Below are 13,254 nucleotides of genomic sequence, written 5' to 3' on the forward strand. Positions count from 1 at the left end.
TCTTGGATTAACGAGTAGTGGCCTTCATACCCTGGAAATCTATTTATGTTGCCCAGATCCAGTTGCAATGCATAACACTTGAGAAATTTTTACTTAATCTCTAATTCTCCTTTAATCCTCCCAAAAATGACGATGGCCGTCAGTCTCCTACTCAAATTCTCCTTGATTCTGTCGCCTCTAGTCTTCTTACTTTTCATTTTCAAAGCCGATCTTTGGAGTGCATCTAAGATACAAAGATCACTCTGTGGCGTGCGCTATCAAGAAAGGCCCCCCAACATTCCGAGAGAGTTTACAACACAGCCTGCGTTGGAGGACTTATCGCACAAGGGAGATGAAGCATGGGCGACGGAATTATTTACCCCCCATGGTGGGTTTCTGGTGGTCCGCAGGAACGAAACTACAAACGAGAAGTGGGGGGTCTCAATGTTCCATGGATTGCACTGTCTTCAGATGATTCGCAGTGCGCTTCAACAGGCAAGAGAAATAGAGATTTCCTCCATACCAGGGGACCATGGGGGCCATCATGAACATCATTCAGAACACTTGGAGGAATCCCATCTGCAACACTGCTTCAGCTACATTACTCAGGTGAGAAACTCATCTCTTTTTCTTCAATCAACTAATGGATCAACCCATTGCGGAATATTCTGACATAACGACTGGTAGTCTTTGATGTGCTCCGCTGATGACACGATCGAGCCACCACAAGAGCATTACGATAGTGATGGAAATTTAATCGATCTGAATGTTGACGGTATGGGATATATGCATCAATGTCGTGATTCACGCCATATTTGGGATATTGTCCGACGGTCGGAGGAAGTTCCAATTAACAAATGGGACTGGGAAATCAACGATACAGTGGAAAGTGTTTTTAAATCTAGTTAGAACCTTGAAGTTCGAATTTAGGTGTTGACTCTTAGCTGTATAAATTTGAAAAGGTTCAATTTATAGTGCTTCCATCTACCCAATCTAAATGTATCCATTACGTGAACCTCCTACTATCCTAGGTACCTAGGAAAAATAGATTACTATACCTTCTATTTGATGTAATGCTGTTAATGAATCTGCATCGCATGATGCCATCAAGTATAAAGGCTGGAAGTATGTTAATAGCGGTGGGTTCCCACAGTGTCTTATCTCTTATTTTGAATGACTTGCAAATATTGTCGTGCGAAGTGAATGGTGGTTATGCCAGGTCAAATCCTCCATAGTGCGAAGTGTTGCCAGTGGTCTGTCAGCTTACTATTCTGCCCCATGTGGATGTTCGGATGTATATCCTTCCTGCAGTGAGAAAAAAACCAGCTAATGCATTGTCAAATTGTCTGAAATGCAATGTCATCTCCATAATGTGCACACAATCCTACCTCGTATCTTTCAACACGAACTCAAATTACGCCGCCACCTGCATGAAGGAAAAACCCCACCTTTTTGCAGAAAACAAGAATTGAATTGCGGGAAAGCTATCAGTCAGCTAGGGAATGATTATAGTTCATTATACAGAACATCGTGCAACTAGAAATCTTTCAACGGGCTAAGTATTTATTTTATTAGCCTGTCAAAATGCCCACCAGGTACTTCGCTCTCCAGGACGTTGAGGCAAGGCCCAGTATTGATGAAAGTCAGACTGCGGACGTCTATGAGGATGGGAAAAACGAGTCAAAAGCCTTGGATGGGGCAAGAAGCTCAAAGACCTCTATCATTAAAAGGCTTGCCATGTTGAGTCTATTCGCCAGTTATACTGTTCTTATATTTGGACTTGGGCACGCCTCGATAAAACCAGATGATCTGCATGCTCAACCTTCAGCGGCACTGCCCTATATTCAAGGTACTGTTCTCACTATTTGGCGTGATTGGAAGCTGACATATTTACAGAAAAGCACCTCCAGTCACTTCCACGATTGTACGATCAATCAATCACATTCAACGGAACTCTGGACTATCCATCAAAATTTCGAGGTGCACCATCACCAGATATTGATCGCGCATGGGACCGTTCTATCAATCGTAAGCATCAAAATCATTCAGGATAACTTGAATAAATAGTAAATTAACGAAAAAAAACTTACTTCGCAATATAGTTGGAGCAGTGAATGTTTCATTGTCTGATGATGATATGCGACTATTAGGTATGGATCCAGATACTTCAGTTAAGCTGCCTCCTGAGGATGGAGGCGCATATCGACTTCATTTTGAATTTTCGCATCAGATGCATTGTGTGGTAAGTTCCCCTTGCTTTTTTTCCCGCATACCCTCTCGATTGACAACAATGGGTTCATCTTTGTCTAATCTCTTTTTTCCAGAACTTTATACGGATGTGGACATATCAAGACTATTACAAAGAAGAACAGGCAGAGTTCTCGGATAGTCCATCGACACAGCGCACTCACATCGGTGCGTTATCCAGTTCTCGTATTAAGAGCTTTTCTAATAATCAAACCTAGACCATTGCATTGAAATGCTTAGACAGTTCGTCATGTGCCATGCGGATACTAATCTTGTTTCTGCGAACTGGGTAGCCGGGAGCAACTCGCCATACCCCAACTTCAACACTAAACATACCTGTCGGAACTTTGATGCAGTTGTCGATTGGGCATGGGACCATCAGATAACCATCAGACCACCTTCTAAGCCCGAAGGGGTAAATACACTGTCATTTCCACCATAAGACAGTGTAGCGCGGTGATTATGGGCAAGGAAGAAGAGAAAAGAAATAAACTCTCATCTCTCTACACGGAGCGCTAGAAGATTCCGGGGTCTTATAAGTCACATTCATACTCTGATAGATTCAAATGATTTCCGTGACACCTGCGTAATGATCCTGGCGTTGATGGTATTCACGGTATTCACAAAAGACAAGTTTGCTCTTCTAAGCTTGTAAGTCGCGAATATACCTAATAGTTTCCGTTCAATCATGCCGTAGTTGGAGTAACCCTCACAGCAGATATAGCGACCAGGGCAAGTCCGTATAATGCCGCTGCAAATAAAAAAGGAAGACCGAGCCATTTGTCACCGAGGACCATCCCCAGATGGTACACCCCTGCCAGCAGTGGCCCTGCCACTAGCGATCCAATCGAGCTCATCACACTGAGAAGTGTGTAGATTGTGCTCAATGATGTTGGCTCAACGAGGGAAGTTACCAATGTTCTCGCCGTGACAGAAAACGACGATCCTAAACCAAACACCACAACTCCAAGACTCAGCAAGATTAAATTTGGTGCCACAAAAATAAATAGACAACCCAGAAGCATCAACAGTGCGTTGACCTGGGTAAGTATTTTGTCTCTCCTGGCCATCTCCCATCCATGTTTGCGATCAAGAAAGTCGGTCACGGCGGGAAGTAGAATAAATAAAGATATCAGGTTAGAACTAGCACGAAGTGGTAGGACGTATGACGCCTGTCAAAGAAAAAAGGTTGTTCAGCATTCACAATTGACCCATAAATATAGAAAACAACTAGTGAACATACCTCGGCATATGATACATGGAACCTTTTAGAGATATACTGCAGCAGCAGTCCAAAGGCGTGTGTTCCTACAAGTATGACAAAGAAAGAGACAACAACAAGTGCCGCATTCTTATTCCGCGAGAGCTGCTCATAGAGTTCTCGGATTCTTTCAGAGACATACCAGGTACGAACTGGCCGCTGCTCGTGGCATGAGGTAGAAGATGACTCGGTCTGGTTTTGGATTGCAGGGAAAAACAACACTCCCCAAATAACTGAAATTGCGGCAATCACAGAGGACGCGAGGAACGGTATCCAAGGGTTTCTTGTCATTAGCGCCGCACCAACCGGGGGTGCAATCAGCTCTGTAGCCAATATAACCGCTGTCATTTGGGAGAAAACAGTCGTTCTGGCGCATACGCCCTTAGCAAACGACATATAATCGAACTTTGCAGTAGTCATACCTCTTTTTAGCAGGGGTGATACTAGCGACAGCCGAGAAAATCAAGGACGTTGCGACCTGCGGTCCTCCCCCTAAAATCTGCCATAGGGCAGAGAACCAAAGAGCACGAGTGGGTAATGTGGGGTAAAACCAGACTATAAATAGGGTTAGAATGTAGAAAAAGTATATGCGACTGCGAATTTAGACTAACAAACCACTCTGCTCCAGTTGGAGCCCATGACACTGCCAAAGAAGGCCAACAAAGCGACCGGCCTGTATCCAATCCAGTCCGCTAGCATCCCATAAGGCACCGCCAGAAGTATTGCTATTCCATAGTCAGTTTCGCTGTTCTCATAAAGAGGGAATCGTAAAACGCCCGGCTTTTACAAAACAATGGACTCACCAGGAATAGTCTCGAACGTTTCCCTCCAGCCGTTCAACAAGGCAATCTCCGTCTGAATAGGCTCAATCTTGCATCTTTCTGCAGCAGAAAGCATAGTGTTTACAGCAGACTTGGCATAATAATCTCGGCACACTATGTCTTCCAAGATAGCGACCTCGGCGACCTCACCCAGATTGTTAGAAAGGTCGAAAAGAACCGCGCCGCCGCATAACAGCACGACTGTAATAATCCAACGGGGGTAAACCGGTTCTTTAACCAAATTTGACTGTGCTGAGCCTTCTGGTTCTTGAAGCAGGCTTGCTGATTCATCGCAAGTGGGGTCCCTTGGTGACGGCATGATCTAGGTGAAGAGCAAGCACATCGAGTAGGATAGGAATTTGTTATTCCAAAGTTCGCGCCCCCTTAATTGCTTCTTACTCCCGAGTCTAACCGGATTTAGATGATGCTACCTAGGTACCTAGGTAATGACTCCATGGAAATTAAGCATTTGCCTAAGATCTGGGTTCATATGTGGGGCAACGGGTCTATGCGGTTTTAATTATTATTCCCACCATGATGATTCCAAGGGTTATGGTTATTTTTGATGTGATCACCGTTTACTTTACATAAGTGCGCCGACCCATGTATCGGTACTCGGTACTCGACGGTGATAGACCAGAGTCAATGGGTGTGCAGGGATCCAGATAAGACTACTATGTAGACAACAGAGCCGATTGGTTACGGCGACTGCGCTTTCATTGCAACCTAAAGCAAAAAGAGGTCAAGCCAGGTTAATTGCCCATAGAGAACCACCTCCGCTTTGAAAGATTTTCAACTTCCTATATCTCTCTTTCCACCCACCGGGTCGCTCGATATGGGCGACACATGTGATCGTGCCGACAACGTCTTCGGACCCACAATCCGGGGGTGTCGAGATGACACCGACTTCACCCTGTTATTTGAACAATCTTTCTTTTCACTGCTCCCTGCTTTATGCTTCATCGCGTGCTGCGTCTATCGGTATTTTGAACTTGCCAAGAGAAAAAGGGTATTGAAAACCTCCCTAGACTGGCTGATACTTGCAAAAATTGTAGGGAACCCTTCAGGGCTATATCGAGGACCATTCATAACCTAACTGAATTCTTTGCTAAAATAAAGTATTAGACCGCAGTAGCCACTCTTGGATGCCTGCAAGTGGCGTTGATCGTTCTCTACACCTTACCTCACAGCAAATTGACCCGGATTTCCTTGCCAGCGGCCTGTCTCGGCTTCCTAGCCACGCTGAGTCTAGCCGTCGTGTCCTACCAAGAGCACCATCGCTCACTTCGTCCATCCTTTTTGCTGAGTGGATATCTTGCAATTAGTACGCTTCTAGATGGAAGTCAAGCACGGACACTATGGCTCAGGGGAAGCCATCGGCCAATTGCGATTGTGTTCCTTGCAATTGTGATTTTCAAACTGATCACCCTTTTCATTGAGTCGATTCAAAAACGTCATCTGCTGCAAAGTCCTTACTCTCGTTATTCTTCCGATGCTCTAGGGAGCATTTTCAATCGGAGTGTATTTTGGTGGTTGAATTCACTGCTCCTCCGGGGGTCCTCCCACGCTGTTCAACAACAGGACCTTCCGCCCCTGGATCCGAGATTGGCATCAGGGAATGTCGGCATTCAAATGAAATACGCCTGGCAGCAGTGCAGAAAAACCTCCAAGTACAGCTTAGTATGGGTGACATTAAATGTTGCTTATAAACCTGTTCTCCATGTCATCTTTCCCCGAATCTGTTTGATTGGCTTCAACATTGCTCAGCCACTTCTGATCTACCGGGTGATCTCATTCATAGATAAAACGACAAACGACCAAACTCAGTTTGTCGGTCAAGCACTGATAGGTGCCGCACTTCTGGTATATCTAGGAATCGCAATTTCCACAGCAGCCTACAAGCATCAAACCTACCGATGCATTGTGTTGATTCGCGGAGGGCTTCTGAGCCTGTTATATAATCAAACCCTTCATCTTTCAGGATCCACGCTGGCCGACCAATCTGTACTTACCCTCATGAGTGAGGATTTTGATCGAATCGCTGCAGGCTTTGAGAATTCAGATGTAATATGGGCTTCACCTATTGAGGTGGCTTTGGCGCTTTATATTTTATACAGACAGATCGGGCTTGCTTGCCTTGCACCTGTTGTTTTTGTGGTTGGTAAGTGCAAAGTATCCTCATGTAACGCATCGCATCAGTCATTAATAAACCTATGCTGTAGTGTGCGCTGCGTCTGTTTATACATTGTCAAAGTGGGCAAAGGTTGCGCAGAACCTCTGGATGGACGCCTTGCAAGACAGAATCAGCTCGACATCCTCCTTTCTCAGCAACATCAAAAACATTCGCATGTCTGGCATCTCGGAATCCTCATCTGCCAAAATTGACGATCTGCGTGTCAGGGAGTTGGAAAAGTCCAAAAGATTTCGACAAAATGCTACCATCGGAATGACTGTTGGTGTCCTCCCAGAGACTATCGCCCCTGCTGCAGCCTTTATCGTTTACGCCCTTATCGCTGGAAACTCCGACCAAGGCGCACTTAATCCTGCGAAAGCATTCTCGTCATTATCCCTCATCGGTCTAGTCAGCAAGCCCATGTTGAACTTCATGTATGCTTTCCCGGTATTTGTTGCTTCTTTGGGTTCTTACGATCGGATTCAAAAATACCTGTTGACGGATCAGGATCACCAAACTTCTTCCTTTGACAATATATCCAAGCCCCAACAAAGAGAATTTCGCACAGAAACCACTTCAGATGCAGAAACAGTACAACTCAATGAATTGAAGTACACTGGTCTGAGCAATCCTTCCAAGTCTTTGATCCAAATGGAGAATGCTTCATTCTCTTTCAAAGCAACCGGAGACCCTGTTTTAAAAAATGTCTCTCTCAAAGTCAACCGAGGCAGTAGTTCTCTACTCGTGGGACCAGTTGGAAGTGGCAAGAGTGCCTTGTTGCTTGCCCTCCTTGGCGAGATTGTCCAAACGGAAGGGGAAACGGTGAAACAGCCGGAATTGGGGATTGCATACTGCTCCCAAGAGCCATGGTTGCCAAACCTCTCTATCCGTAATCTCATCCAAGGACCTTCAGATTTTGATGAAACATGGTACCAAGAGGTGATTAATGCATGCTGTCTAGACACGGATATCGTCCGTCTACCGCAGCAAGACATGACTACTGTTGGAAGTAAAGGTGTGCGTCTCAGCGGGGGTCAAAGACAGCGTATCAGCCTCGCAAGAGCTATATATTCCAGGAAGCAGCTTCTCCTGTTGGATGATATCACCAGTGGGCTTGATGCTACCACAGAGAATCAGGTCATTCAAAAAGTATTGGGACAGCACGGTATCTGTCGGAAGTATGGCTTGGCTGTAGTTCTTGCAACACACAAGAGTGAGTTATTCTCATGCGAAATTTTAAGGTCTTGCGGCCTTCGCTAACAGCCGCAGTGAATTTAAAGTCCAACGTGGACTCTATCATCACGATTGATCACGACGGCTTAAGCGTGAAAACTCAGCCTTCTGATCAGGTACCTACCAATATGGAAAGTGACGTCCCGATAAAACAAGATATTGCTCCTAGCCCTCCTGGACCCGATGTCTTGGAAGAGCAGGACATCGAAGCCAGTCAAGCACTCGCCGATGCATATCGCCGGGTTGGCGACTCTAGTCTTTATCTTCTATATGCAAAAGAAATGGGCGCGGTTGCCGTCATATTAGTTATTTCTGCATCAATTGGCTTTTGTTTCTTCAGCAGATTCCCAAATATCTGGCTCGAGTGGTGGTCCGAAGCAGAAGTTCAGGACCCAGAAAAAAGCAGCACCCGATACATCGCTGGCTATGCAGGCTTTGGAGTCTCATCGACTGTCTGCTTCTTTCTTCTCTACTGGATTTTCATGGTTGAATCCGTGCCTCGCACTTCAGTTCGTTTACACAGAAGGCTACTGAAGGCTGTCACTGCAGCCCCTCTCGCATCTCTTGTTTCAATTGATACCGGAGTTATATTAAATCGTTTCAGTCAAGATATGTCTTTGATTGATATGAGACTCCCAGGCGCAATGATACAGACACTAGACGGTGTTCTTGATGCGATTGCTGAAGTTGTGCTGATCGCGCAATCATCCCCATGGACCGCATTGACCTTTCCTCCTATCTTCTTGATTCTTTATATTTTACAGAAGTTCTATCTACGTACCTCACGCCAGATTCGATACTTGGATCTTGAAGCCAAATCGCCCCTTTTCTCCAGCTTCCTCGAGACGTGCGATGGGATTGCTACAATCAGGGGATTTGGCTGGCAAGAAAATTTCCGTCAGCTTAACATGCACCTTACCGACGAGTCGCAGAAACCATTCTATCTCATGTACTCCATTCAATGCTGGTTGACGCTTGTCTTGAACCTGGTGGTGATGGGAATCGTCGTCGTGCTTGTCGTTTTGGCAATTGAACTGCGCAACACATCCGGCGGTGCTCTTGGTGTTGCGCTCAACAATGTTTCCGCTATCAGCGCGACGTTGGCATACGTTATTGAAGCCTGGACTTCGCTCGAAACCTCAATAGGGGCATTGGCTCGACTGAAATCTTTCGAATCCGAAACGCCGTCCGAACACCTTCTTCAGGAGTGCTATTCTCCCACAAGTGCTTGGCCCTCTGAAGGAAGAATTCAATTCGTCGATATTGCACTAAGCTACCGGTAAGTCGAAGTGGCCACGTTCTTTAACCCTGTATCTTACCCTAACATAGTACTTAGGACCGAGTCGGATCCTGTAATCCAGGGAATCAATCTAACGATACCTCCCGGTGCGAAGATAGGCATTTGTGGGCGCTCAGGAAGGTATGTTTAGGTCCTTAGCTTAAGCAAAATAGCCGCTGTCTCTAAGTAATCTATAGTGGCAAAAGCTCCCTGATATTAGGCTTACTGCGACTGAACGAGATCACGAGAGGAAGAATCCTAATCGACAACCTCGACATCAGCCAGCTTCCTCGAGAGACAATTCGACGAAAACTCGCCGCGCTACCCCAAGATCCACTGATCTTGCCTGGTTCAATTCGTATAAATCTTGATCCTTTGCAACATCATACTGACGAGGCCATAATGTCTGCACTTTCGCGGGTCGGAATGGTAAACTGGGTATTATCCAAAGACGCGGGCTTAGACTGTCTCATTCAGAAGGAAACACTTTCTGCCGGCCAGCAGCAACTGATTACTTTTGCGCGAATCTTGTTGAAGCCGAAGCCGTCTCCCATTCTACTCCTCGACGAAGCTACTTCGATGGTAGACGTGCAGACGGAAGCCACGATGATGAAATTGATCCGAGAGCAATTCCAAGACAGTACAGTCATCGCAGTGGCCCATCGACTGAACACAATTGTAGACTTTGATCTCGTGTTAGTCATGGACAACGGGGCCATTGTCGAATCCGGGAGACCCGCTGAGCTTCTTCAGAACCCGGACAGTTGGTTTAGTGGTTTATGGGTCAAACAAGTCCAGGATGGTGCTCGGAGTGTTACTGAGATTAGGTCCTAGTCTTAATATTATTGACATTGTATTCAAGATGACACTCCGGACCCTTCAGACTGGCTTATCATCCTCCCCTTTGACAGATTCGTATGTCCCTCTCCCGAAGGTCGGACTCATTAAAAGGGGTCATAGGTTGGTATATGCTTCGCGATGCGATTGGGGAGTGCGGGTCATCCATAACTGTATCATTGGGGGCGTGGGAAACAGACCGTCCCACCTGAGGCTCAACCGTAATCCGGTCGCCATGACAAGAAGAGACTGGGATTTAATCGCGAACTTCTCGAGGCTTCAGATCACTGCCAACCGGTGTGTCCTTTTTGACAGAGTAATGACTACTCTCCCTCGTGAAACTTCAAGCACGAAGAGAAGAAGCCTTCAGTTTCAGTCATATCTGGTATTCGGTGCTTGAGAAATGGGCGGTCCAATCGAAAACAGGGTTTTATGAGTACGTGTCGTCCGCATGAATTAACTGTGACGAAAAATCTGGATCTGTCGGAGGTGCGACTTGGGACAGGTTGCAAAAGTCTTTCACAAAGATTTATGCATCTTCGACGATGCCTTTCTTAATCTCTTTGATGATAACCGTTATCACTCCGATATTGCCCGCACTGTCTATATGTCCATCAAGATAACTTTGCTCGTGAAACTCTCATTGAATCGCTAAACTGCCGTTCTGCTTGGCGAGCGTCTCTGTAGACCTCTCTCCTAATAGGTTCTCTTTGTTTGATTTCGGTAGTGGAACACACTTATCTGAACTTCCCGCCATATACATATGTACGCTGTAGGTTAAAGATAGTGATTTCAACGTTAGCGATGCCACTATGTACTTAGTGACACGTGCAACCTTGGAAGTTACATACCGCTATAATACTACATATTGTAGTGGGGGACATAGTGCTCACTACGTATTAGCCTTGCCTGCCCTTCCTTTCTTTTTGCAGTTTTGTTATGTAAGCATTGAGATACAGAGGTTATGAAGTAGCAGATAGTTACAGATTGGCAACACACTCTCCTACACCTCTCTGAATTCACTTCTTGGACTGCCGTCCCAGTTCTCTTTGTATGCCTCAGTTGGTATGACGCTGAATTACGAGTGCTGAATCGACCTGTATGCCAGAGAGCATACTGCCTAGAGCGTTCCCCTCTTCAATGTGTACTAGGCTATGTAGTATGTAATGCCCCGATAAAATACTGCCCCGCCCCCGCTCCCGGGATGCCGAACCGCCCTGTGGATACTGCCGGCCCCGGTACGTACCGCCCTTGGGGTATAAAGCGAAGCCTCTGCCCCAGAAACCTCTTCTTCTTTTTCCCCAGCTTTTCTTTGCCTTCTGGCTTGGATCAAGTGTAGTACCTGTTCTTACCAGTTTAACAGTTTAATCGCTGGTAGTCCTGCCACCACAGGACACCCTGATTATTCTAGTATTTGGACCTCGCAACTTGGCCTCTGTGCTTGCATACACCTCGTTGCACTGTGTCACTGGGCTTACACTGCCCCCAGTCGACGCGAACCCTCTCCTTTTTTCATCAATTATTCGGCTTGCCCGGGTGTTTGGAGAAGAAAGCTTGTGGAAGTGCCATCATACGTAGAACCCCATTTGCCTCTCTTGTTGATGTGCGATCATCAATCAGTAAGTATCTTGTCTCTCCCGTCGACTCTTGTCTCTCCCGTCGACTCTTGTCTCTCCCGTCGACTCTTGTCTCTCCCGTCGACTCTTGTCTCTCCCGTCGACTCTTGTCTCTCCCGTCGATGCGTCATCGTCAACCTACGAGTACCTCTGCCATGACACGCTAACCAGCTATGCGCTAACCAGCTATGCGAACCACCTAGGCAGTTGTCACACTTACAAGCAGCTTCACATACGTACCCCTATCCTTCAACGGTCACTCCCATGCCTATCCTTTGGCTCACTACACACCGTCAGAAATCCACGCCTCGACACGGCCAGTGCCTCTTCTTCGACGCACATCTCAATCCGCCGAAGACAACTTCTTTTCACGGTCCACCACGCTCAAGTGCGATTTCAACACTCGTGACCCTCACTTTTTCAAGCTCCTTATAGGCCAATATGCCCAGCATGATTCCAAAACTGTGACAGTTCCAGAGTGGACTCAAGTCTCTCGCCACCTCTCGTATGTCCACGCTACAATTCATGGGTCTATTAAACCCTGCATCAGCACCGTGCCAGACGATCACGTCGCTTACCAGAGTCTTCATAGGACCTTCACGGCTCACCTTACAACACAGGCTTCGAGAAGATCTAAAACTCTTGCCCCTGCCCCCGGCCCCAAGATCAATGTTGAGAAGAAGCTGAGTCTTGTACTTGGCATTATACCCTCGGGTCCAGCACCAGTGAAAATAGCCCAAGTTCATTGGCGTTATCTGCCATAGACTGGCTGGCGTATGCAGACCACCATAGAGCACAGGAGGCAGTCTCCGTTGACAGCCATGATTAGACTCCCCGTGAATTACCTGTGTCTCATATCCAACTTGTCATAGCTTCTTCCCTTTGATTCATTAGTTCCAATGTCAGAGATCTTGCACCACATTCTTTCTGGTATACATTATTCCTGCCCTTTCAAATTGGTTAACTACATATGTAACGCTGTTTTCAACGACTCCCTTCTCAAATACATAACCTGTTTAATAACCTAGATTTAACCGCGAGAATCTCCATGGGTTAATGTTAGTGGGATGTCGGATTCCACAGCCTAGAACCTAGCTTTCTCGACTCTTCAATTGACTCATATTGCACCATGCACTTTGACTTCTCCCACATAGTAGACCTATCCTAACAAGATGACGTTTAATATGTTTTTCAAGATATCTTTCTATGCGGTCTATCCTTCCTTGATATTATATTTGAAGTACACACTACAATATCCTGTTGAATGCCTCCTCCCATTCTGGGCTTTATAGCTGGAAAGCTGGAAAGGTGGCTAAAATCATAACACGTACAGATGACTTTTCTATGTACATATAGCCAGGAATTTGTGCATTGTGGAACAGACTCAACCCGTGAATGCGGGCGTGAATATGAAGACGATTATTGTATGGTCTATACCTGAGGCTAGACAAGGTTATGTGAGGATTGTGTAGGTTACCAAGGGGATGCCATAGTAAAATACACAGTCAGTGACAAAGGCTGTCCAGATAGCATTTAGACAGTGAATGCAATAGTAATTCTCTGTATCCTAGTAACCTTGGAACCCTTCCAAGCCTACCAACACTACTACCCAGTGTTAGTCCACCCCAGCGAATACCAGATTGTCACAAAACATAAAATCTAGAGATTAGGCATATTTTGTATGACTCGCCTGTACAAATAACACTTACCAACACTAGGTAATAGCGTTGGCCCTTGGCACGGTGTTCCAGAAGACCTTGGTTGGGTGTGATGAGGATGGTTGCTTGTAAAAGCAGCACACATCAAAC

General features: G+C 46.0%; 3 protein-coding genes across 3 annotated transcripts; 2 read left to right on the top strand and 1 right to left on the bottom strand.

Annotated features, from left to right (window-relative positions):
• Positions 1–1,462: 1,462 nt before the first annotated feature.
• On the top strand, positions 1,463–2,802 carry N7471_000237 (oxidase ustYa family protein). The gene is made up of 5 exons (XM_057272958.1): positions 1,463–1,828; positions 1,876–2,007; positions 2,082–2,221; positions 2,304–2,394; positions 2,445–2,802. Exons 1-5 carry the CDS (start codon positions 1,564–1,566, stop codon positions 2,666–2,668), a joined length of 852 nt encoding a protein of 283 aa, XP_057141137.1. The 5' UTR covers positions 1,463–1,563; the 3' UTR covers positions 2,669–2,802.
• A 61-nt stretch (positions 2,803–2,863) lies between these two features.
• On the bottom strand, positions 2,864–4,627 carry N7471_000238 (uncharacterized protein; the record flags this gene model as incomplete). Its single annotated transcript, XM_057272959.1, has 5 exons — positions 2,864–3,398; positions 3,470–3,854; positions 3,910–4,042; positions 4,099–4,212; positions 4,291–4,627. The coding sequence occupies 5 exons, from the start codon at positions 4,625–4,627 to the stop codon at positions 2,913–2,915; spliced, it is 1,455 nt and encodes a 484-aa protein (XP_057141138.1). The 3' UTR covers positions 2,864–2,912.
• A 1,962-nt stretch (positions 4,628–6,589) lies between these two features.
• Positions 6,590–9,827, top strand: N7471_000239 (ABC transporter integral membrane type 1; the record flags this gene model as incomplete). Its single annotated transcript, XM_057272960.1, has 4 exons — positions 6,590–7,694; positions 7,751–8,993; positions 9,051–9,134; positions 9,191–9,827. 4 exons carry the CDS (start codon positions 6,590–6,592, stop codon positions 9,825–9,827), a joined length of 3,069 nt encoding a protein of 1,022 aa, XP_057141139.1.
• Between the last annotated feature and the right edge of the window lie 3,427 nt (positions 9,828–13,254).

The sequence above is a fragment of the Penicillium samsonianum genome (assembly GCF_028829775.1).
Source record: "Penicillium samsonianum strain IBT 33392 chromosome Unknown utg000001l_segment0_segment0, whole genome shotgun sequence".
Taxonomy (NCBI): Eukaryota; Fungi; Ascomycota; class Eurotiomycetes; order Eurotiales; family Aspergillaceae; genus Penicillium; species Penicillium samsonianum.